General features: G+C 44.2%; 1 protein-coding gene across 1 annotated transcript in view; it reads right to left on the minus strand.

Annotated features, from left to right (window-relative positions):
• LOC137504866 (spermatogenesis-associated protein 7 homolog) overlaps positions 1–26,350 on the minus strand; it is a 220,918-nt gene that overhangs the window by 53,466 nt on the left and 141,102 nt on the right. Inside the window, exons 5-6 of the mRNA XM_068233460.1 lie at positions 17,570–17,691; positions 15,856–16,241 (exon numbers count right to left, since the gene is read on the minus strand). Of these exons, the coding sequence (XP_068089561.1) occupies positions 15,856–16,241; positions 17,570–17,691 (508 nt within the window). The remainder of the gene's footprint in view (positions 1–15,855; positions 16,242–17,569; positions 17,692–26,350) is intronic.

A 26,350-nucleotide genomic window follows, 5' to 3' on the forward strand; every position in this document is an offset into this window, starting at 1 on the left:
TCACAAGTTAGCGGAAATTGATATGTATTGTTTTTTTTTTTCACAAAGTGTCATTTTCCGCTAACTTGTGACAAAAAAAAAATCTTCTATGAACTCACCATACTCCTAACAGAATACCTAGGGGTGTCTTCTTTCTAAAATGGGGTCACTTGTGGGGTTCCTATACTGCCCTGGCATTTTAGGGGCCCTAAACCGTGAGCAGTAGTCTAGAATCCAAAGGCCTCAAAATGACCTGTGAATAGGACGTTAGGCCCCTTAGCGCACCTAGGTTGCAAAAAAGTGTCACACATGTGGTATCGCCGTACTCAGAAGAAGTAGTATATTGTGTTTTGGGGTGTATTTTTACACATACCCATGCTGGGTGGGAGAAATATCTCTGTAAAAGGACAATTGTGTGTAAAAAAAATCAAACAATTGTCATTTACAGAGATATTTCTCCCACCCAGCATGGGTATGTGTAAAAATACACCCCAAAACACATTATACTACTTCTCCTGAGTACGGCGGTACCACATGTGTGGCACTTTTTTGCACCCTAAGTGCGCTAAGAGGCCCAAAGTCCAATGAGTACCTTTAGGATTTCACAGGTCATTTTGCGACATTTGGTTTCAAGACTACTCCTCACGGTTTAGGGCCCCTAAAATGCCAGGGCAGTATAGGAACCCCACAAATGACCCCATTTTAGAAAGAAGACACCCCAAGGTATTCCGTTAGGAGTATGGTGAGTTCATAGAAGATTTTATTTTTTGTCACAAGTTAGCGGAAAATGACACTTTGTGAAAAAAAACAATTAAAATCAATTTCCGCTAACTTGTGACAAAAAAAAAAAATCTTCTATGAACTCACCATCCTCCTAACGGAATACCTTGGGGTGTCTTCTTTCTAAAATGGGGTAATTTGTGGGGTTCCTATACTGTCCTGGCATTTTAGGGGCCCTAAACCGTGAGGAGTAGTCTTGAAACGAAATTTCTCAAAATGACCTGTGAAATCCTAAAGGTACTCATTGAACTTTGGGCCCCTTAGCGCAGTTAGGGTGCAAAAAAGTGCCACACATGTGGTATTGCCGTACTCAGGAGAAGTAGTATAATGTGTTTTGGGGTGTATTTTTCCACATACCCATGCTGAGTGGGAGAAATATTTCTATAAATAGACAATTGTGTGTAAAAAAAATAAAACAATTGTCATTTATGGAGATATTTCTCCCACCCAGCATGGGTATGTGTAAAAATACACCCCAAAACACATTATACTACTTCTCCTGAGTACGGCAATACCACATGTGTGGCACTTTTTTGCAGCCTAACTGCGCTAAGGGGCCAAAAGTCCAATGAGCATCTTTAGGCTTTACAGGGGTGCTTACAATTAGGCACCCCCCAAAATGCCAGGACAGTGAACACACCCCACAAATGACCCCATTTTGGAAAGTAGACACTTCAAGGTATTCAGAGAGGAGCATAGTGAGTCCGTGGGAGATTTCATTTTTTTTGTCGCAAGTTAGAAGAAATGGAAACTTTTTTTTTTTTCTTTTTTTTGTCAGAAAGTGTCATTTTCCGCTAACTTGTGACAAAAAATAAAATCTTCTATGAACTCACCATGCCTCTCACTGAATACTTTGGGATGTCTTCTTTCCAAAATGGGGTCATTTGGGGGGTATTTGTACTATCCTGGAATTTTAGCCCCTCATGAAACCTGACAGGTGCGCAGAAAAGTCAGAGATGCTTGAAAATGGGAAAATTCACTTTTTGCACCATAGTTTGTAAACGCTATAACTTTTACCCAAACCAATAAATATACACTGAATGGGTTTTTTTTTTTTATCAAAAACATGTTTGTCCACATTTTTCGCGCTGCATGTATACAGAAATTTTACTTTATTTGAAAAATGTCAGCACAGAAAGTTAAAAAAATCATTTTTTTGCCAAAATTCATGTCTTTTTTGCTGAATATAATAAAAAGTAAAAATCGCAGGAGCAATCAAATAGCACCAAAAGAAAGCTGTATTAGTGACAAGAAAAGGAGGTAAAATTCATTTAGGTGGTAGGTTGTATGAGCGAGCAATAAACCGTGAAAGCTGCAGTGGTCTGAATGGAGAAAAAGGCTCTGGTCCTTAAGGGGCGAAAAGACTGTGGTCCTGAAGTGGTTAAAGCTCTGCCTCCAACAGGAAGGGGTGATTAAAGCCTCGTTTTGCCGCGGGATAGCGGCGTTTCAGCTAAACCATTAGTGCTTAACAAGACTGGCTAAAAAAAGGGTGATTTTCTCTTTAAATCATTTTTTTTACCAATGAGGCAGAAGGCCTAGGTTTTCTATTAAGGCGATAGATTTTTAGAGATTTTTTTTTTAAATTATTGAATTGGGCTTTTTTTCACAAGAGAAATTAAGAAAATAAACTTACCTTTGAAGAAGTTCTGAATGATGATTCTCCAACCCCTGTAATGATAACAGTTATTGTATCAATAAATGTGAAATTATAAAGTGAATTCTTATTAACTTAAAGAAAATTTCCACGGAGGAAAAAAAAAAGACATTTTTAAACGATATTGCCTTTAAAGAGGAACTTTAACCAAGGATTGAACTTCATTCCATTCAGTAGCTGATACCCCTTTTCTAACGAGAAAACGTTACCTTTTCTCACACAAATCATCAGGGACATCTATATGGCTGATATTGTGGTGAAACTTCTCCCACAGTGTGATGTCATGACCATGGTCCTGACAGTTTGCTGCCTGTGAACCTCATTGCATTGTGGGAAATAACAGTTGTTCCAACTGCCAAGCAAGCAATATCTCCCACTATGCATAGAACTCTCAATAACAAACATTCTGTACAGATCACCTGGCAGAACTAAAGATGTCACCACCAGTGATACATTTCAGAATGGAAATCAGGAAGAGGAAAGATTTTACAATGGGCAAACGCTGACTACATAATCTATAAATGAATAATGTAAAAATAAGCAATTTTAGTAATGATGTTATTTTCACTACAGTTCCTCTTTAACCTATTTTGGTTCCTGGACGTAGAAACTACGTCCAGGAACCATGTGCGCTACCGCGCGCCCCCGCGGCCGATCGCGCGCGTGCACGCGCACTCCCGGCTGCAGATTCGGTAGCCAAGGAATCAATGTATCGGGCTATGGTGCCCGATCACTGATTCCTCTCCCCCGCTGAAAAAGCGACAGCTTCTCTCAGAAGCTGCGCCTTTTCTGCCCGTTCCCTCCCCGATGCGCCACTCTAAGCGTGTGTTACGCTTAGAGTGACGTCATGTAAACAAACTCATGGCCGCCATCTTGTGGCCAAAAAGTAATACTACAACTGAAAATAAAAATAAATTAAAATGAACACACATTTACATTATAAATCTATTGTTTACCCCCCACCCTCCCAAAACTACCCAAATAAAATGTTTACTATAAAAAAACATGTAAATATTTACCTAAGGGTCTAAACTTTTTAAATATCAATGTAAAGATGAAATATTTCTAGATTTTTTTTATTTTAAACTTGTTAATAGTGATAGATGCAAAATGGAAAAAAATGCACCTTTATTTCCAAATAAAATATTGTCGCCATACATTGTGATAGGGACATAATTTTAACGGTGTAATAACCGGGACATATGGGCATATACAATACGTGAGTTTTAATTATGGAGGCATGTATTATTTTAAAACTATAATGGCTGAAAACTGAGAAATAATGAATTTTTCCATTTTTTCTTATTCTTCCTGTTAAAATGCGTTTACAGTAAAGTGGCTCTTAGCAAAATGTACCCCCCAAAGAAAGCCTAATTGGTGGCGGAAAAAACAAGATATAGATCAGTTCATTGTGATAAGTAGTGATAAAGTTATAGGCTAATGAATGGGAGGTGAACATTTCTCTCATGAAAACCACGGAACCTGAATGGGTTAAGAAACATATTAAGGCACTTCCTGCATTAGGTTCTAAGTAACAAGAGTACAGTAAGGTCCCGTTTACACTTAATCAGTTAGTATGCGTTAGTGCACATTGGTACGCGTTTTTTTCCATAGCAGTTCATTGGGAAGATTTCAGTTAAAACGTGTTAAGTGTGAAAGGTGCCATAGGAAAACGTGGGCATTAATTTGAAAATCAGTTTTCTTTCAGTTATAACTGAGAGCAACTGATTAAGTGTAAGGCCTCGTTCACATCTGTTGCGCTGAAAAAAACGTGTTAAAGCGCATGGTAAAAAACGCATGCGCTTGTGCGCGCTTTAGTCCGCGTTTCTGTGCGTTGCGCTGCGCTTCTTTAAAGCACGTTTTGCTTACTGTAGCAGCAGCAGTTGTCAATAAAACTTTGTTTTTGTTTTTAAATGTATTTTTTTCTCCAATTAGGGGTAAAAAACGGATGCGCTTCAATGCGCTTGTACGCGCTTCTATGCGCTAAAAAAGCGGACCCATTCACTTGCATTGCTGGGCGCTTTACAGCTCAACGCACAGAAATGCCTGCAACACTACGTTTCTGTAACGCTGCTCAGCGCAGCGCATAGATGTGAACCAGCTACATTTAGTTACATGGAAAAATCAATACCTTGCTGAACGCACAGGGCAGTGCGCTGTGGAAAGCGCACAGAAACGGCCCTGATGTGAACGAGGCCTAAACGGGGCCTTAGCCACTTCACCACTGAGGGGTTTTACCCCTTGAACACCAGAGCAATTTTCACCTTTCAGCGCTCCTTCGATTCATTCGTCTATAACTTTATTATTACTTATCGCAATGAAATGAACTATATCTTGTTTTTTTCGCCACCAATTAGGCTTTCTTTAGGTGGGACATTATGCCAAGAATTATTTTATTCTAAATGTGTTTTAATGGGAAAATAGGAAAAAATGTGGGAAAAAATTATTATTTTTCAGTTTTCGGCCATTATAGTTTTTAAATAATGCATGCTACTGTAATTAAAACCCATGAAATGTATTTGCCCATTTGTCCCGGTTATAAAACCGTTTAAATTATGTCCCTATCACAATGTTTGGCGCCAATATTTTATTTGGAAATAAAGGTGAATTTTTTTCAGTTTTGCATCCATCCCTAATTACAAGCCCGTAGTTTATAAAGTAACAGTGTAATACCCTCTTGACATAAATATTTAAAAAGTTCAGTCCCTAAGGTAACTATTTATGTTTTTGTTTTTTTTTATTGTATTTTTTTTTTTTTTATTACAAAAAAAAATAATTGGGGAGTGTGGGAGGTTATGAGTTAATTTATTGTGTAAAACGAATGTGTTTGTATATGTAAAATGCTTTAGGGTGTAGTTTTACTATTTGGCCACAAGATGGCCACAGTGTGTTTGTTTACATGCGACCTGTAAGCGTCCGGAAGGACGCTTACAGGAAGCAGTACGAGGCTGGATAAATTACAATGATCGCGCTGTTTCTAATAGAAGCAGCGGATCATTGCGGGGGCTTAGATAAACGAACGGGAATGGATTTTCCCGTTCATTGATCTCTGGGCGAGCGGGCGGCGGCGTGCACGAGCGGCGGGAGCGCGCGCACGAGTGGCGGGAGCGCGGACAGCGGCGGTAGCACGGAAGGTACGGATTTCTCCGTCCCTGGTTTTTTAGGGGGGGAAAAAGGGATGGAGAAATTCGTACCGCGGGGGGTAAAGTGGTTAAAGAGAAACTCCGACCAAAAATTGGACTTTATCCCAATCAGTAGCTGATACCCCCTTTTACATGAGAAATCTATTCCTTTTCACAAACAGACCATCAGGGGGCGCTGTATGGCTGATATTGTGGTGAAACCCCTCCCACAAGAAAAGTTCGAACTTTTGGCAGTTTCCTGTCTGTGAACCTTGTTGCATTGTGGGAAATAGCTGTTTACAGCTGTTTCAAACTGCCAAAAACCATGCAGCAGCTACATCACCTGCCAACAGTAAAATGTTCACTGGAGTTCCTCTTTAAGGGCCCTTTTCCATTAGCAATCCCTAGCGTTCGCGCTGAGCGATTGCGACTCAGCAAAGTAACAAATTTGCCCGGCGTTTGCGATCACGATTTTGCTATGCTATGCACTGCATAGCAAAATCGCGGCAATAATCGCTCTGTGGCGCAATCGCGATTAAGCAAAAAACGAAACGCGGTAGTGGAAATGACCTACCGCGATTCCTATGTTAAAAAGCAAACCGTAGCGATTTGAAAATCGCTAGCGGTTTGCGATTCAGCAATCTCAAACGCTGTAGTGGAAAAGGGCCCTTAGAGTTGAGGGCCTATGAAAAGGGTTTTTAAAAACATGACTTGTACACACTGCTGCGCTTGCGCCACGCATTTAAAACTACATGCGATTTTTAATCACAAGGTCTTTTGAACAATCGATTTATTTAAAAAAACGCAGCACAAGCGCAGCAGTGTGTACAGGCCCTTAAACCGTGTGCACACGCTAGGCTAGAGGATTCTTAATAGGATTAGGAAATTAATGTTTTGGTCAAAATGTGTTTGAGTTTAGCACAAAGGACATCAGGGACCTATAGGCCATTGGGGGGGGGGGGGGCAGAGGGGGGAAGGGGAGAAGCAAAGTCGTCCTCCCGTTTTCTGGGCTTCTAGTCGGAGGGTTTGTGAACAGAATTAGTATTTTCCAGGGTTCGCCGTAACAGAGGATTGGCTGCGACTGCAACCATCTAGCCCCGTACTGTATTAAAATGAGACTTTTATGAGATATATGCCTGTGCTGGCCCCCGCTGACTCCTGAGCCCCGGCCTCCCCTGGGCCCCATCACCGGGACAAGCCCAATAAAATACATCAAAATATGGACCACGGGGAAATATTACTTCCCGTGATTTACAGCCATAGAGGCCTGCGTGCCGGGAGACAGAGTCCTGCTTACCGCTTGCGGCGCGGGAATAACATTTTCCAGAAGATGATTACTGTCTTCCAGGGACCTGTTTAATTAATGAAACAGAAAAAACAAATCGCATTAATGCTCCTCTCGTTACATTAGCATTACTGATACGAAGCATAACCAAGATGCTGCAATTCATCAGATTTCTTCATTACATTTGTCGAGTTCCAGACAGAACAAATCTATTTATTATACTGAGTGTTCTGTCGATCTTCCTCTGATCTTTCCACAGCTGCTAGCATTGGTGGGTGAGTCAGGCCTGGATTTCCCAGCAGGCACTTGGGCATGGTGCCTCAGAGCCTACAACATGTTAAGCCGCTCACAAAGCTGAGCTTTAAAGAGAACCTGTAAGAAAAAAAACAGCCCCTGGGGGGTACTTACTTCGGGAGTAGGAAGCTGGATCCTAATGAGAATCCCCCGAACGCTCCTGTGCAGCACGGATCCAGCGCTGGCACTTCCGGGCAGCAGCAGATGGCAATATTTAGCTTTGTGATCCAGCGGCGCAGGCGCAGTACCGGCAGCTTCCCCAGCGGGCATCAGCGGAGATAGCCGAGCTGGATCAGGTCCGCTCTACAGCACAGGTGCAAGCGTCTTACGCCTGCGCAGTAGAGCGGACCCAATCAGGCTTGGCTCTTTCCACCGTTGCCCAAGAGGGAGAATGGTTCTACGCCTGCACTAGATCCCTAAGGTAAATTTCGGCACGTGCTGCATGCGCTAAAGCACCTGCACGCATTCCTTCGTGGGAGCCAGCGCTGGATCGGGGCCACAAAGGAGGATGACGGAAGTCTCGTTAGGATCCAGAGGCTTCTCCATGGCAACAGTCTGTCACATGATATAACGTCAGAACGTGCCAGCATATTACAAGCTGGCTCTTCCTGACGTGGCGTCCTGTTGCCATGGAGATGCGACGTGGGACTTCCGTGAGCGAGGTGAGTTTCAAATTCCCTGCTGCCCGTGTGCAATTTCACAGGGAGGGAGGGGGGGAAGGACGGGAATCCAGCCACCTGTTGGTGGGCCGTAGTTTGCCCAGCGCTACCACAGGGGCACTTTTTTCCTTACAGATTCTCTTTAACTACCTTTTCCACCACTACAGTATATCTACATCCTCTGTGACTTCACCTAAGCCACGAGGACATAGATACACGTCTTGTAGCTGAAGCACAGCTGTGTATGGTTGGGCATTGCTCCTGTGCCCACCTCCGGCACTATCTGCTGCAGCACTAATTGGTGAATGGGAATATAGGTTCCCTGAGCTAATGAGATTGATTTTTACCATTAAAAATACTTTTATTTTCTCAGTTCATAGTGAACAATACACACTGTAGCATTATTTCAAAATCAAATATCTTCACCATAAATTGTGACAGGAATGTAAATTAAGTTTTGTACTAAACAGTGGAAATGAATTGAAATGTTTTGTTTTTTTTAAATCTACAATAGCGCTTTTATCTTTAAACTGGAATTGTTAAAACTGAGAAATAATGTGTTTTATCTATTTTATTCCTCTTTTTCTTATTAAAACGCATAAAAAACCCAATGTGAGTGTACATAATACAATTTGAGAAGCTTTCACCATACATAACCTTGAATGCAAATGTCACTTCTTTAAAGGAGAACTGTAGTGAAAGGTATATGGAGGCTACCATATTGATTTCCTTTTAAGCAATACCAGCTACCTGGCTATCCTGCAGATCCTCTGCCTCCAATACTTTTAGCCCTAGACCCTGAACAAGCATGCAGCAGATCTGGTGTTTGACATTTTTGTAAGATCTGACAAGATTAGCTGCATGCTTGTTTCTGGTGTGATTCACCCTACTGCAGCCAAATAGATCAGCAGGGCTGCCAGGCAACTGGTATAGCTTAAAATGAAATCAATATGGCAGCCTCCATATACCTCTCACTACAGTTCTCCTTTAAGGTAGGAATACTGGTACCTTTTCTACCCTAGTCCATTGCTATCCAGCATAAGATACAGCTTGTGTTACTAAAGGCTAGGGATGGTCCTTGACTTCCGCGGAATTAAGATTTCCGCGATTCGGTTCCAACGGAATAGAATTGCTATATCGCTATGGCGGAATTTACGCAGAAAAATGTGGAATTCCGCGGAATGCAAATTTTTTCTGCCTAAAAATAAGAATTTCTGCTCGACAGCCTTACAAATTCCACCCAAACTTTCCTCTCTTCCTCCCTCCTCCTGTCTTGTCTTCCAGGGAATTGTAGGATGTCAAAAGCCAGCTTACATACATTGGCCAAAAATCGAACCCAGGTCTAGTGCTTGGAAGGCAGCTCTTCTCACCGCTATACCTCCACCAACACTACATGCTGAAGCCAGCCTAGCATGTACCATTATGATATATCCAAGAGAAATATGAGCTTCCTTAGGGATTTGTAGGATGTCAAAAGCCAGCTCACATACATTGGCCAGGAATCGAACCCAGGCCTACCGCTTGGAAGGCAGCTATCCTAACCATTATACCACCAACACTACAATGCTACATGCTGAAGCCAGCCTAGCATTTACCATTGTGATATACCCAAGAGAAAACTCTCTCTCTCTCATCCTGCAATTCCCTAAGTAAGCAAATTTTTCTCTTGGGTATATCACAATGGTACATGCTAGGCTGGCTTCAGCATGTAGCATTGTAGTGTGTAGTGTTGGTGGTATAATGGTGAGGAGAGCTGCCTTCCAAGCAGTAGGCCTGGGTTCCATTCCTGGCCAATGTATGTGAGTTGGCTTTTGACATCCTACAAATCCCTAAGCATGCTCTTTTTCTCTTAGATATATCATAATGGTACATGCTAGGCTGGCTTCAGCATGTAGTGTTGGTGGTGGTATAGCGGTGAGGAGAGCTGCCTTCCAAGCACTCAGACCTGGGTTCGATTCCTGGCCAATGTATGTGAGCTGGCTTTTGACATCCTACAATTCCCTGGAAGACAAGACAGGGAGGCAGGAAGGAGTAAGGAAGGGAGAAAAAGGACCAGGGGAACAGCCAACAGGTGCTATGGGCTACCATTTAGCATAAACAAGGTCTCATTTGCGATTACTTTAATTTTTCCGCTAGAATGCGGAATTCCAGCGGAAATGTCATAGCGACGGAATTTAGCGCTGGCAGAGTCAGCGAATTCTGGCGGAATGGAATTTGCTCTTTCCGATCATCCCTACTAAAGGTGTCTCCAACCTCCACCGAGTTACCCATAATCCTGGATGACCCCCAAGCGGGCTTTCCTTTCTTTCTATTTGGAGCTGCGACCACCCCTTCCACCAGAAACAAGGTCGGGTGGGGACGTTCTCTCCCCACCTGCTTGAGTGGTTGCTTTTTGGTCAACCCAATTTTGTGAGTATATCATCTTTATCTACATATACTTCACAGTGATCTGACGTTATTACACCAGATCGGGCTTTCTGTGTCTTTTTTGTCTCCTACAAGAACCACCATTGTTCCTGAATAAGCCTGTGTGCAGGTCTCTCTTCTTGATTGTATGCATATGACCTTGTCCGCGCACTCTGCCGCAGGGTCATATCAATGACATTTTGTGTGTTGCGGTGCAATGCGATGGGGGCGGAGCATTGCACCGCAAAAACGCATTGGTCAGGTGTAAAACCGGCCTTAAAGTGAATGGGAACCGGTTTATTACAATTCATTTGAATAGAGGACAATTCAGCTTACTTTTTTTCACTTCTTTTGTGCCCACTTAACCCCTCAGTTTCATCCTCATTGCTCTGAAATCGCCCGTTATTGTATTTGACCGTTTCGGTCGAAAAACTCTTTGTTCATACAATACAATACAATAATAATACAATAACATTTCTATAGCGCTTTTCTCCCATAGGACTCAAAGCGCTTGTTCATGAGGAGGCAGGAGGCATTTTTGGCTTCCCTACCCCCTTTCCCCGCCCCTCCTTTCCGCATTCATTACAATGCGCGGCTCTGTGGTCTCCCTCACAGAGCGCGCACGTCTTGACGTCTTGTCTTCGCTCGGCATCTTGGGATACAAGAGAGGCTGCTGACCCGGAAGAGAAAGAAAAGGTCAGCAGCCATCTTGAATACCGGAGGATAATATAATGCGGCTAAATTACCAGAACGAGGAGACGGGGAGCGGCGAAAACAAATGTAAGGCATCAGGTTTTTTATTTGCTACAAATACATGTATTAGTGTAAAAAACATATAAATTCAATTCCCATTAGCTTTAAAGAGAAACTGTCGCGGAAATATTAAAATTTAATACACATACAAATAAAAAGTGCATATTTTCCAGAGTAAAATGAGCCATAAATGACTTTTCTCCTATGTTGCTGTCATTTACAGTAGGTAGTAGAAATCTGACATTACCAACAGGTTTTGGGCTAGCCCATCTCTCCATAGGGGATTCTCAGCACGGCCTGTATTCTTTATAAAGACACTCCCTGAAAAAGATTTATACAAAGATGCTGGCCAGCCTCCCTGCTCACCGTACACTTTTTTGGCAGTTGGACGGAGCAACTGCCATTCACTAAGTGCTTTTAAAAATGAAGAAAACCCTAAGAACCCCCTATGAGAAGATGGGCTAGTCCAAAATCTGTCAGTAATGTCAGATTTCTACTACTTACTCTAAGTGACAGCAACATAGGAGAAAAGTAATTTATGGCTCATTTAACTCCGGAAGAAACGTACTTCTTATTTGTATATGTTAACATGTATTTTAACTTTTAAGATTTTCGTGACAGAGGTCCTTTAATTAGACAAAGAAATATATAGCAAAGTCAAAGCTGTCTAGTTCAGCACTGCATTGCTCACTGCTTCTGGCTCCTCCTCCCTGTAGGTAGTGGGGGTTTGGCCTTGTCCAGGCTTCCTGTTGTTGTGTTATAACCCAGTTTTTGTTATTCTGGAACGCAACAGCAATAAGTGCTAGAAAGAAAAAACCTTTAAAAGCAAATACATTAAAATTTCAGTTAGAACGATATAAAAGTGAAATATATCATCTGACAGCCTGGCCTCGGGTTGGGTCAGCAATAACCGGTAAAACTTTAACTTCTATGGATCAATAAAACTGTGACCAATAAAGGCTCAGAAATCAGTTTTATTTGCCGCTCGCAAGGCCAAACTTTTGTATAGTCTTGACGACTGACAGCGACACATAAACTGCGATAAATAACATTTTGATCACTGAATGCAAAAATGAGTGTCCTTGTAAAAGTATCCGACTCTTTTATAAACTTCACAGAAGAGAAAACAACCTTTTTTTTGTGTATGGATGTTAAAGTAGAACTTAAAACAAAACTTAATTTTCATAGAAACAGTGTAGACAGTTGCTGGTTTTTTTTAGTGATTTGTTATGCTGCTGGTTTGTTTGTTTTTTTTGCATTTGAGCTTTATGCATTATCCTTCCTTCCATCTACACATCCTGCCTTTGCATCTTTGCATGTTTATTTTATTTCCTGCATTTGCATTGCACTTTAAGGTACAGTCAGACAATGTAGTCCAATGTCTGTCAGTGATGCAGATTGTAAAACTGTCCAGTAAGTGTAAACAATCGTCATGAACAACACCCATGAGATGATAGGATTCAATGAAACTGAAAAAAATGCACAAAGAAGACACTGGGATCTTGCAAGGATTGTGAGGTATTTATGTCAAATAGATAAGACCCTTGGTTTACTTAAAGGGGAACTTCAGCCTAAACAAACATACTGTCATTAAGTTACATTAGTTATGTTAATTAGAATAGAGAGGTAATATACTTTTTTACCCACCCTGTTTTAAAAAAAACAGGCAAATGTTTGTGATTCATGGGGGCTGCCATCTTTGTCATGGGGGCCAGCCATCTTTTTGGTTGAAAGGAGGTGACAAGGAGCAGGAGACGCAGTTCCAACTGTCCTGTGTCCTGATTGACCCTCCCAGCTGCACACACTAGGCTTCAAATGTCAAATTCAAAATGTAAAAAAAAAAATTGCACCAAAGCAGCAAAACGAGAACAACAACATCAGAAATCTCATCATGCTTTGCACAGCATCAGGGGAAAAAGCCCGGGCAGTTTTCTTCTGTGCAGCTAAAAATGAGGCTTGTATAAGAGAAACAAAGTTCTGATGCTGTGAAACTGTTAAAGAAACACCAGGCCTTTTCAGTGCTGCTGAGTCAATTTTTAGTCTGGAGGTTCACTTTAACACGTACATAGACTCAGACTGACATAATTTGAAGAGTTTTTTACAGACCCTATCCTGTTCACTGTATGCTGCTGGAGGCTGAAAACAGTTAATGATATGTTACTGAGCAGGGGAGGCACTCAGAGGGGTACAGCGATTCCCGGGGTGGGGGGCAGTGCTCCAGCATGCCCCAGTGTAGCATGTTCCATGGTTAGATACAGAGATTCAGCAGGACAGCCAGGCAATCTGCATTGTTTAAAAGCAATTAAATGTCAGCCTTCATATCCCTCTCACTTCAGATTCCCTTTAAGTGTTGTACATACCAAGTTACCGTAGGAAAGTAGCACCAATTCGTCCGCATACAGACTAAGGAGCAAAAAGTTGGTTCAAAGAGGCGGGGCAAACTTTTGTAAGAAAAGTGATTATTTGCATAATGTTTCCATAGACAGTCTCTTTGGAACTAGTGATCATTTTGGCGTACATATTCCTGTGCAGGCAGCCAGGGCCGGATATGTACTCTTTACCGCCCAAGGCCACTGTCACCATCCGCCCCCCTCCAGTATAGGTAGCCAGATGACCCCTCCCCTCTAGTATAGTTAACCTGATGGCTGCCTCTTTATTATAGGCAGCCATATGACACCTCCCCCTTTTCCCTCCAGTATAGGTAGCCAGGTGACTCCCTTTATCCCTCCTTTTCCCACTCACCCCCTTTCAGTATAGGTAGCCAACTCGCCTTCACACAGCAGCAGCCATCTGTGTGACTTATTTCTCCGATCGTCTCCAGTGCAGAAGCTTCCTCTTCCTTTCCGTCTCCAATGCTGCCCAAGTCCAGCGGGCCACAATGCAAATGTGCACAGAAAGCAAGATGGCCGCTGCACAGGCCGCTGGCACCAGAGTAACGCGGTCAGGCGCTCTACTGATTTCCCTTAATTGCAGCATGTGCAAGCTTGCAAATGCTGCATAAGTTTAGCCTGCTGCTTTGGTGCTGTAACGATTGGTGAAGCACAGAGAGGTCTGATTACCGGTGATCTGCAGTATCACGGGGAATACAGACGTATACCAGATTATAAGTGATCTGCAGTCTCACCGATAATCCAATATACTAGCTAACCTCTGTTCACCTGAGTAGAGTGTAGTGTTTTGGTGTAACAGTAACAAGCCTCAGCGCAGTCGGAAGTACTGCGCTGATTCCTTCCGCAGATCTGGACTCTCCAAGACGGGAGGAGTCAGACTGATAGTAGGAAGGTTAGTCTGAAAGTGACACTCAGGAGGAGATGCCACTGACAGGACGGGGAACCGCCTCCAATAATGAGGTCGGTTCTCGAGGTCGGACAAGCCAGGTCGATACACACGGACAGATAAGGTACAAAATCAGGAGGCAAAAGCAGAGTCGAAGTACAGGCAAGGTTTGGCAACAGGGTATCAGATATATCAAGGTACAAAATCAGGAGACAGAAGCAGGGTCTAGGACGAGCCAGGGTTCGGCAACAGAGTATCAGAGATATCGAGGTACAAGATCAGAGTACAGGAGGATAGTCGAGACAGGCAAAGGGTCATAACAGATAATCACAATCAAACTAGTACTTTAGCTATCAACAGAATCTAGCTAAGTGTAGGATTACAGCTCCAGCTGGTCCCGGCACAGTTGCGGATCTGACTACGGATCTGAGTGCTCCCACGTATGTGATCGCACGCCAGACAAGGAACAAGTGAACAGCCAGCAGTATATATACTCAAGGACCTTTCCAGGACCTTCCTAATTGCTGGACCAATGAAAGTTGTGGAAAATGTCAGCTGACCAGCCTGGTCAGCTGACTACTTCTGGCTGTTATATAAGCTCTGTCTCTGTGCGCGCGCGCGTCACTCTGAATCCTGGTGGACTATCAGTCCCAGCCACACCAGAACTGTCTTGCAATGTATCTTGAGCACCACGTGTGGGGGCCGCTTCCAATGCGGATTCCGCCGTTTTCAATGCGGATTCCGCCGTTCCCAATGCGGATTCTGCCGCTCTGCCTAAGCGGCATGCGGCGGTTTTTCCGCGTTGCGACGCCCTGCTGGACGCGGAAAGAGCCGCCTCACCTTGAGAGACGGCGGCTTTTCCGCGTTTCCTTACAGGTGCCCTTGCTCATGTGGTGCCCTAGGCCTTGGCCTAGGCGGCCTTGGCCTAAATCCGGCCCTGCAGGCAGCTTCGGATGATGCATCTTGTGCTCATATGCTCTGATTAAAATGTTCAGGCTTGTGACAGTTAAACATGAAGTAAAGTTTGGATAAAATGACAAAAACAGTGGTTTCCTATTTTGATTACGTTTTTGGTAGCTGTGAGAAAAGTGTGCCTTGAGGTACATCACCAGTTTATCTAGTTGTTTTAATAAAATGTTCTACTCACGCCTTTGAAGGCTACCTCATCATGACTATTAGCGATGATCGTAATTTGCCAATTACGATGATGAGAACTTTCCCGTAATTTTTTGACAATTAGAGCCATACCAAATTACGATTTGGACATTCAATTGATTTTGCATAATCCATTCGTAATTACGCAAAACTTACTGTAATTTTGTGCCAAATTTAGTGGTTAATAGCTAAGCTAAGGTGAGTTTAAAAAAACATTTTTACTTTGCATCTTCAAAATCGATTATCCCAAAAATACTTGTTGAAAAAAATTTTTTTGACCTGTTCCCACTCCTCCCTTTAACATTCGTAGCAATTTTGGTGACAACAGCATGTTGCTTTTAACCACTAAAGATGACACAAAATTATGTGAAATTACGCATCCTGATTAGGTTTACATATGAAATTAATTATGATTTTTCCTATAATCTTACATCATAATTGAGAAATACGATGCAAAATTACGTTTTTGTGAAATTCATGCTCATGTCTCACCTGTATGTTTTTCTGAAATGAGCCGTGGAATGTTGATCAGTCTGAGGAGACGGTCCTTTCTTCTTCTTGGCGGGAGCCTTGTAGTACCGGTACTTGGAAAGGAAAGAGCTGGCAGACTTCTTCAGTAATCTTGGTTTGACATTTGTAAAGTGCGCAGAGTGTTTATCTAGAAGGTCTCCACTGTAGGTCTGTTTCTGGGGATCATTGTAGGGCTTTTTCTCTGGAAACTTTTGGCTGGTATGAGGTCCTTTGGGGACCACCAGGTCACCCTGGTATTGGGTGTCTATCTCTTTCCAGTGCAGGAGCTCCCATGCAGTTGGGGATGGTGACTGCATCCTCCATGTGTTTGTAGATTGGCCCATTGTAGCCATTTGACCTTCATGTACCTGGAATATATTTCTTGAAGGCTTAATTCAGACAAAATGTCTCAGGCTCAGATTTCTCAGCATTTTAAATATTAACAGCCCATTCCCCAACTGACCCACTCTGGCCCTAACTCCTCAGACTAGCCAAACACCAACCTGTCTGCTAATCCACACTAACCCCCCCCCCCCCCCCATCATGATCACATCCAGTCAGCTATCAGCCATGACCTTCTGTTTGCACCCTGACCAAATCCAGTCCACTGCCAGCCCTGACCTTCTGCTTGTAACCTGACCATGCCCAGCCCTGACCTTCTGCTTGTAACCTGACCATGTCCAGCCCTGACCTTCTGCTTGTACTCTGGCCATGTCCAGCCTTGACCTTTTGCTTGTACCCTGACCATGTCCAGCCTTGGCCTTCTGCTTGTACCCTGACCATGTCCAGCCTTGGCCTTCTGCTTGTTCCCTGACCATGTCCAGCCTTGGCCTTCTGCTTGTACCCTGACCATGTCCAGCTTTGGCCTTCTGCTTGTATCCTGACAATGTCCAGCCTTGGCCTTCTGCTTGTACCCTGACCATGTCCAGCTTTGGCCTTCTGCTTGTATCCTGACCATGTCCAGCCTTGGCCTTCTGCTTGTACCCTGACCATGTCCAGCCTTGGCCTTCTGCTTGTACCCTGACCATATCCAGCCTTGGCCTTCTGCTTGTACCCTGACCACATCCAGCCTTGACCTTCTGCTTGTACCATGATTACAACATGATGCCAAGCCTGTCTTCCTGCAACTGACTATCATGTGCTACTTATGTCCTAAAGGCTCATAAATACGCGGTATAGAAATGTCTCTCAAAACAGGAGACGGGGAACGGTTTGTGCAACAATTGCTCCGTGAGTACGCAGCGCGCGACAAGCCCTAGCACAAGAGATCAAACCGTCTGATCACGCACAACTTTTGTAGTGCAAACCGTTGTGCAATTTAGAGTTGTTGTGCTGTGTGTACGAATGTCTTAAAGATGGACAGCTTGTTGAGAGCTTGGAAGCAGGCGACGATGATCACTTTACAAGTCCATGGCAGACTGCTTCCGTTGTGAGATCGCTCAGTTTGCTATCGCATGCGTATAATTGTTGCTGGTGCGAATTGTCGCTCAAAACTGCACGCTGCAATCTTCTGTCTTTAGTTCCTGCCTCGCAGCTGAAGATATTTGTATGCCGTGTGTATGTACCTTAATTCTACTAACCTGACCATGTCCTGTTTTCTGTAAGTGGACGAATTCCTGAAGATCCATTCTATAGCCCTAGTTCTAGCACTTGGCATGGTGTGAGCAGCACCGGAGGTAAAGAAATCATTACTAACCTTGCTTTGTTCAGGGAAATTGATTTGTGAACTGTGACGAGAGGAAGCCTGGGCCTCTTGGAGCTCCTTCTTGAATTTCTCGATGGCTCGGAGTAACTTTTCCTTGTTCTGCTGATCTTTGTCTGCAGAAGGGAACAGGGGGGTTGTTCAGTTTGACTCTTTGACCATTCATTTATGAAAGCTATTAACTAGGATTCTCAGTGTGTTAAAGCAGACGTGGACTTAGAACTTCCTCTCTGCTCTAAACGATAAGCAACAGCATAATAACCTTTAACTACCTAATGACTGCGTGACGCCAATTGGCGTGAACGCGGCAGCAGCTCCAGCACCACATAACATAATTGGCGTCAAGTCCTGGGGCGGGGATTTGCAGGAGATCGCATGCGCGGATGCACGCGCATCTCCGCTTGAATGACGGAGCTCCGCTCTGTCATCAGTCTCCCAGCGATGATCGCTGTCCCCCAGCAACACCGCTGTCACTATGGCAGAAAAAAAATAAAATAAAGACTCTAGGAGCGATCAGAGCCCACCAACAGAAAGCTCTGTTGGTGGGGAGAAAAGGGGGGCGGGGATCACTTGAGTTCTGAGTTGTACGGCCCTGCAGCGAGGCCTTAAAGCTGCAGTGGCCTAAATTGAAAAAAAAAATAGCCTGGTCACTAGGGGGGTGTACGCCCACGGTCCTCAAGTGGTTAAAGAAAAAACATTTCTTTGTTAAAGCTGGTACAAATCCTGCAATAAATCTGCAGTGTGACTACTTCCTGCTTTCACGGAAGCAGGCATAGTGTTAACATCCTGTGTTTGCAAATTAGCTGCTCTGCCGAGACAAACAGCTGATAAATCTGAGAGAGCAAATTACAGTTGTAATTAGTCACAGATGAGGGGGAATTAGACAGGCTAACTCTCTCAATACATAACAGGGTACATTTCTCTCTGCTTTCCTTCTGTCCTGTGCAAGAGTTCAGGTCCACTTTAAAAATAGGTCATATTTGAAAGTTGTTGTTTGCCTAAACATGGAATTCACAGAAAACATACAAAAAATTAACTTAACGTGTACAGTTTCTCAATGTTCAAAGCAGATCACAAAGAAGAAAAAAAAAGTGTTGCAAAAGTTGATATCAATTAGATAATAATTTTATCCAATGGATTTAGCTTTATATTGGCCCTGTAGTGAATTCATGAAAATGAATCCACAGTTATATCATGAAACAAAAGTGTGTCTTACCATGATAACCTCTCTGTCCCTAATACAGCCAATTGTAAAAGTGAAAGCGCAGCTTAATCTAGCCTGACTGCTGCTGACTCTCATGTGATCATTCCTCAGCCCTGCCTACTGATGACTCATGCTGTCAGCTTGAGTCTCTAGAAGGGAGGGGCTAAGGAATTATTACATGGGAGGCAGCAGCAGTCAGGCTAGACTGAGCTACATTAGACTATTGCTCTAACCGAATTTCAGATGGGAAAAAGCTGAGTTGAGCTGCACAGCTTCTGTTTAATGTTGCGTTGTCTTTATAAAATAACAGAAAATACACTCAGTCAGAATAGGAAAAAGCACCTGCACTTTCATATAAGAAACAATTTTTGCTTTCAGGTTACGAGGTGCTCCTTATACTAGTGATATTCAGAGTTTGCACATTTTCACCAAAGTCATTTTTGCATCGAAAATGCTATTTTCGATTTTGAAAAAATATTTGCGAAAATACATTGTATTATCGCAATATGGTGAAAGAAAATGAATTTTTCTTTCTGACACAAAAAAGTAGGTATTTTATATAGCGAAAAGTGCAAAACCCATGTTTTTTAGAGTGAAAAATATGAAAAATCATAAACATTACACAATTATTTTCTGTGGAATTTTTGCTCGAAAGTTGAGTTTTTCATTATTTTCATGAAAATGAATGTGAAAAGAATATCTGCATTTTCGCTCATCACTGGTGATGCTAATTGCACAATGGGTGCTACCAGGGCCAGATTTACCATAAGGCACTGTAGGCACATGTCTACAGGCGCCTGATGTTGGAAAGGCTGCTCACTCCCCTCCCTGAGCGCCTCCCTCCTTCCTTCTCTATGCAGAGTCCTGAGCAGAGCGTAAATAAGTGGTTACTCACCCAGCCCTTGGCATTCCACTGATGAGATCTCCCTTCAGTTGGGGCACCACTAGAATCAGAATCAGAATCAGAATTTATTTCGCCAAGTACAACGGTGGATTGTACCCGGAATTGGTTTTGGCGCATACAGGGTCGTTGATGAAAAACAGAAAAGAGCACGGTTAAGCATGGTACATACATAGACATGGGACAAGCACACATAGGACAGCATTACAGCTTGTGCGTACAATTAAGCAGAGCAAGGTCGTATACAGTTAAGCATGGTACATACGTATAAACAGTAAAAGCAAAATAAAAGCAAAGACAGAGAGCATTACAGCATAAACGTACAGTTAACGTAATACAAACAGAGCAAAAACATACACTGATAGCAGGAACAGAAAAGAGTGGGGCTGGAGGAGCAGCCTGAGAGCTGATCTGAGCGCTGCCATTTTCGGCACTGGACGCTACACAGCGACACGCTCCAACGAGACAGGTACTCCGATTGTCCACGAAAAGTAGAGAGGAAACTGAGGGGGAAAAAATGGAGGTGGACAGCAGAGATAAAGAGAGAATGAGGAAAGAGAGAGAACCAAGGAGAGAGGCAGAGGCAGGGACCTTTTGGTTGAACAGATTAAAAGCCCCTGGTACAGTCCGATAATCAGTCACCATGTGCTTGATCCGAGGTGGTCCAGAGTTCTTATGCTGGTGGTTGCGGGCAGAGGGGGCCCAGTGGTGGTGGTTGCTCCACGTGGATTGCGGCAGCTGCTCAGCTGATCAGGCCCAGGCTGGTCAGGGCAGCAGCTATGTGCCTCCTGGATTGTTGTGGTCAGATGGGGAGGCATCCTGAATGTGCCCGAGGTGGCTTCCAGGCAGCGGTGGTGAAGGACTCAGTGCCTGCCTGGTCCCCTGGTCGCTCCACGTGGGTGGCGGTGGCCGCCTCAGCCGATCGGCCCTGTGGTGTTCTGACTGTGCCCAGAGGGAGCAGCTCTCCGACGAAGATGCGGCGCTGGTGAGATGCGGATGGTATGGCTGCGGGGCTGCAGCAGCAGATGTGCTCACAGTGAGCGGATGGGTCAATGGAGGGCACCGACATCCGGCTGTCCTCTCGATCTCCGGTGCACCCCTCATGCGGCGTCCTGGTCTCCTGGCAACTAGCGCAGTGGCTGGCCCGACTCATCAGCCCGCCGGAATGCGGAAATCGGGCCGGTGGAGTCAAAGCGCGTCCTCCTCACTCCCAGGTCACGGCGGACGGAGGAACGGGCCATGTGCCAGAGAGCATGCACTGGGGTCAGCTCCTCGGCGGCAGAGCAGACGATGCCAGCCTGCGGCGCACGCCTAGGGCCTCTGCATCTCACCTCAGGCGGGCGGCGGATGTTACTGAGAGCAGGTGGGAAAAATTAAAAGAAAAAAAAGACCGGAGCCCTGTGGCCGTGGCGACCGCACCCGGCGCCATCTTAGATCTAGATGCTTACTACTGAGGCTACCTCTGGCTATCTAATGCTAAAGGACGCCTGTAGCTATGATGGGCAAGAGAAGTAAGGGAGAAGTGGTTCGGCGGGGTTTGTAGGTGTATGAAGGTAGAAGTCTAAGGTGCCAGGAGATCTATGCCTATAGGCTCTTGTGATGTAAATCCGGGCCTGGGTGCTACATCTGGATCCCCACAGCAAACAACAATCATGGGGCCACCTGAAGCAAACAGCCTCCCCTCTCACTGAGTAATGGCCCATACTCACGGGCTACAATTGTCGCCCGTGAGTATGAGGCGTTGCACGGGCGCGCACCCCGAACCGTCGCTTGTCGCTGCTGTCACCAGGCGATTGGCGCGGTCAATCGCCTGGCGACAGTTGCCGCCGCAACTGTTGCTAGTCCGCGGGTGTATGCGGACTAGCGACAGCAACCTCCATAAAGAACACGGAGCTTCCGGCGGAGGGAGGAAGAACGTCGGCGACAGCTTCCGTCGCACCGCTGGTCCCTCTTCCGCTTGTGTACGCCGAACTGTCGCGCGCACGCTCCCGTGTGCTAGCGACAGAGAAGAAAAGGTGCCCAGTGAGTATGGGCCATAAGGCTGAGCTAAAATATTATAGTCAAATCATACTTTTCCCACTGGCTGCTATCTCATGATATGCGTCCATAGCCCAGCTTGCTGATAAGGTGGTAAGTTCCACAAAGGTGGGATTTGCTTTTAAAGTGGAAATAAACTCAGAACTTCCTCACTGCTCTAAACGATTAACCACAGCATGATAACCTTTATGACATGGGTGTCAAACTCAAATAGACAGGGGGCCAAAATTATAAACTAAGACCAAGTTGAGGGCCAGCAGTCATATTTATTAAAAAATGGTTAAAATTTCAACCTTTTTTTTACTTTACAATGCAATGGGGTGGGCAAAACTTTTTAACAAATGGTCCACAAAGGAATCTTAAATTTGTTTGTTCCATAATACACATAATGTGACAGCAGTTTTTACAAAATACACAGTGCAACATCCTTTCATCCAAAATACACATAATGCGGCATCGTTTACCCCAAAATTCACATAATGGGGCATCATTTCCTCCAAAATACACATAATGTGACAACGTTTCTCCCAAAACAAACATAGCGCGGATACGTTTCCTCTGAAAAATAATAATGCAACAGTGTTTCCTCTGAAATAGACATAGCGCAGCAGCATTTCCATTAAAACACACATTTTTGTAAGATACACACGTTGTCAGTGGCATAACAATAGGGGCTGCAAACCTTTCAGCCATGTGTGTGGAAGGGGGGGGTTTGGCAGGGCGCCTCTGGGGCCTGCCTAGGGACGTTTTGAAGGGCAGGAGGGGTCGCAGCGTGAGGGGAGAGCATTGGCCACACATCGGCGGGGGGACACACACTCCCCACCGTCCGTCACCTTGTGCTCTCCCCTCAGTGCTCCCCCTCCAGCATCAATCAGTGGCAGCAGGCAGGAAGGAACAAATACCTTAATGCGTTCCATGCACCTTAGGTTCTGCTCTCTAAGTGCTCAACACTACTTCCTGTGTAAACAGGAAGTAGCATAAGGGACTTAGAGATTGGACCTCCGCGGTGGATCGACGTATGTGTTTCTGCCCGCCGCCTGCTGCCACTGTTTGATGCTGGAGGGGGAGTGCTGAAGGGAGAGCCCAAGGTCTGGGAGTGACTGATGCATTATAAACATAATGCAGCATCAGTGTTTCCCCAAAACTTAAATTATTAGCAGCAATTTCCCAAACATGTAAATAAAAACATGTAAGCCAGCATTTCCCCCGTTACAAAAGTTTTAAGGCAGTGTTTCCCCCATAAAATATGTGGCAGAGTTCCCCTATAATATTTGCTGTCTCTCTCCCCCACCCCCTGCCCCAGATAGTGCCCCCCAATCTCCCTGGTGTCAATAGGGGCACCTGACAGAGAACAAAACAATTTACTCACCTGGCAGGAGACTCCTCTCTTGGTCTAGTGTGTTGCTCACCAATCTTCAAACCAGCAAGTCTGGCTGCAAATCTCCTCTGCTGACAGGCAGTGCAGGGCTACAGGAAAATGGTGCCCGGAGCCCAGCACTGGAGACACAAAGAGACTCCAGTGCTGGACATTGGACGCCATTTTTCCATAGGCCTGTCAGTCTTCAGATGTCACAGTGGGCAGAGAAAGGGAGTGATAGAGCGTGGCTATGCTATGGAAGGTAAATAGGAAAGGCAAGGAATATTGTCTGTAACCTAAATTAATGTTCAGCGCTGCATAATATGTTGGCGCTTTATAAATACAATAAATAATAATAATAATAATAATAAAGGCAAGCAGGCGGGCAAGTGAATGGGCGGGCAGGCATGCAGGCAAGAGGGCGGAATAGAGAAAAAGAGTTGCAGTGGCGGGCCAAATTCAATATTAAAGACTGAAACTACTGGCGGGCCAAATTTTATGGTGCCACGGGCCCGAGTTTGACACCTATGCTTTATAAGAAAAAAAAAAAATCTTCATTGCAATTTATGGAAATCCTAAAAAAAAAAACCTGAAGTTATAACTTGGTTTCCATTTGCAGGGAGCACTGAAAGGGTTAAGCCTTAGTGTTTACTGTATGGGTAGAGCTGCCTAAGCAGAGCTCTTCTGCAGTCTATTCACAGCTGCTAATAACATAGTTACATATTTATTTGGGTTGATAAAAGACATACAGTACGTCCATCAAATTCAACCAGAGAACAACGTAATTAGACACTTTGATCTGTCTAAACAAACACAGAACACAGAGCAGTGGATTTCTTCAACAACTATATGTGAAATAAAGACTGTTATTGTGTGCTGTGCAAGAGTTCGGGTCTGCTACATCTACTTTATTAGCTCCATTCTTTTTAGGGACTTGTAAGTAGGAAGATCTGATAGGCAACTCTATGGCTTACTGCCCAGATCCGCCTCCGCTCGACAATGCTCATGTTTAAACAATAACAAACCTGTAATTACCCAATAAATCACCCTCTGTTCTGTGGGATTGTGGCCTGATGTTCTGCTGGCGATCTTCATTATCCGCTACAGCTGGAGGTCCAATTACAGCGGCAAAAATTACCCACAATGCTCCATTTTTATAATGTCACCCTGCACTGCGTCCTGTTGCTAATGTCTTGTCTAGGCTGAGTGTCTTATTGATAAACTAGATCTGTTCCCAGAATAAGGAAATAGAAGAATACTTTCCCCAAAAGCACATCTGTGCGTTCCCAGGCTTGTTATGCAACTTGACAAGGACAACATAACAGGTTTTCGGAGAGTTGCTTCTCCCGCAGATCGATACACAGACAGCTGGAGAGAAGAGGCGGCAAGCACATTTTTAAGCTTTCTGCTGAGTTTTACAATCCTGTCACCAACGCTGCTTAAAGAGAACCTGTACTGAGTAAAAATATTTAAAATAAACACATGAGGTAACTTCAAATGAACGTTACATAGTTACCTTGCCATCAGTTCCTCTCAGAAGCTCACCATTTTCTTCTGACAATAATCCCTTCCAGTTCTGACAATATTTTGTCAGATCTGAAATATATCAGTTGCTGTCAGTAAAATATCCGTTGCTGTCAGTTAAAGCTGAGAGGAACACTGATGTACCAGGTAATGTCCATCTTTTTCTATGGCTCAAGTGGGCAATGTTACAGTTTAACAGTGAGCTGACCAGAAAGCTGTTATGGGTAATGGCCATTTTCAAAATGGAGGACGGAAAATTCCCTTGATCACTGTGAACAAACAGGACGTGGGACAGGAGAAAGACACTGAGGAGTAGACTACATGAAGGTAAGTATGACTTGTGTATGCTTATTTTGACTTTTAATTTTCAGTTCAGGTTTTCTTTAAAGAGAAATACGGTGTGTATTCGAAACTCTTGATAGATTCTGGCACAATTTTGTATAGGCAATTAAAGAACACCGTTTTATGTGAATTATACGTACATGCACTGCCGTGCACTGATGAGGATCAACCAATCCGAAACAGTCTGTATGCATGTTGGATTATTATGGCTCTGTACAATTAACAAGCTGACACACCATTGCATTCCAGCGGTTCTGGAGGGTGTTTAGCTTCTAAGGGATAACAATGGTTGATTTGCATATATTCAGCAGTGATGCACTGGAAGACATCTCAAGCTCTCTCCAACCTGAATTATCACAAATTCTTTCTGTTTTAAGAAAGCAAACTTTTGTTTTCCTTAGTATTTTAGTAAGGGGTCTTTTAGGACCATGGTAGCCCCTCACACACACACCAATGAGTTCTGGGTCACCCTGAGCTTGCTGGTTAGTCTGTTGCAGATTCTGCACAAGCATAAAGGACCTGTAACGATCGGTGTCAGCACACAGAGAGAATCTGATTATTGGTGATCTGCAGTATCACCAAGAATACAGATATATACCTGATTATTGATGATCTGCAGAATCACCGATAATCCAAGTATAACTAACCTCTGGACACCTATATAGTGTGAGTGTTTGGTGCAACAGTAATGACTTTGAGTTGGACCACCCGAGGAGCAGGTGGTCTTTGGCAGTATGGGTGATACCGCCTTCTGGGAAGTGCAAAAACCTTCCAGCAGCCTGGGACCTCCAAAGGGGTGGAGCCCCAGGCTGAGAGTAGGAAGAACCTGACTGAGTGACACCTGGAAGGTGGATGTCACTAGTAGGTCTGGAGACTATCTCTTAAAGGAGAGAGATAGCTCTCAAGGTCGGGCAAGCCAGGTCGGCAACAGATAATGCCTAGTCTTGGGTGTGAGGTCCGTGGTCTCAACACCCTGGAACTAGTCTGGAGTATAATATGATGGTACACAGTATCCCTAGTCTTGGGTGTGAGGTCTGTGGTCTCGACACCCTGGAACTAGTCTGAAGTATAACACAATAACACAGAATCCCTAGTCTTGGGTGTGAGGTCCGTGGTCTCAACACCCTGGAACTAGTCTGAAGTTTAACACAATGATAACACAGAATCCCTAGTCTTGGGTGTGAGGTCCGTGGTCTCAACACCCTGGAACTAGTCTGAAGTATAACACAATGATAACACAGAATCCCTAGTCTTGGGTGTGAGGTCCGTGGTCTCAACACCCTGGAACTAGTCTGAAGTATAACACAATGATAACACAGAATCCCTAGTCTTGGGTGTGAGGTCCGTGGTCTCAACACCTTGGAACTAGTCTGAAGTATAACACAGAAGTAATCTGGCTCAGTGTGGATT

Source organism: Hyperolius riggenbachi, chromosome 4 (assembly GCF_040937935.1).
Source record: "Hyperolius riggenbachi isolate aHypRig1 chromosome 4, aHypRig1.pri, whole genome shotgun sequence".
NCBI classification, from domain to species: domain Eukaryota; kingdom Metazoa; phylum Chordata; class Amphibia; order Anura; family Hyperoliidae; genus Hyperolius; species Hyperolius riggenbachi.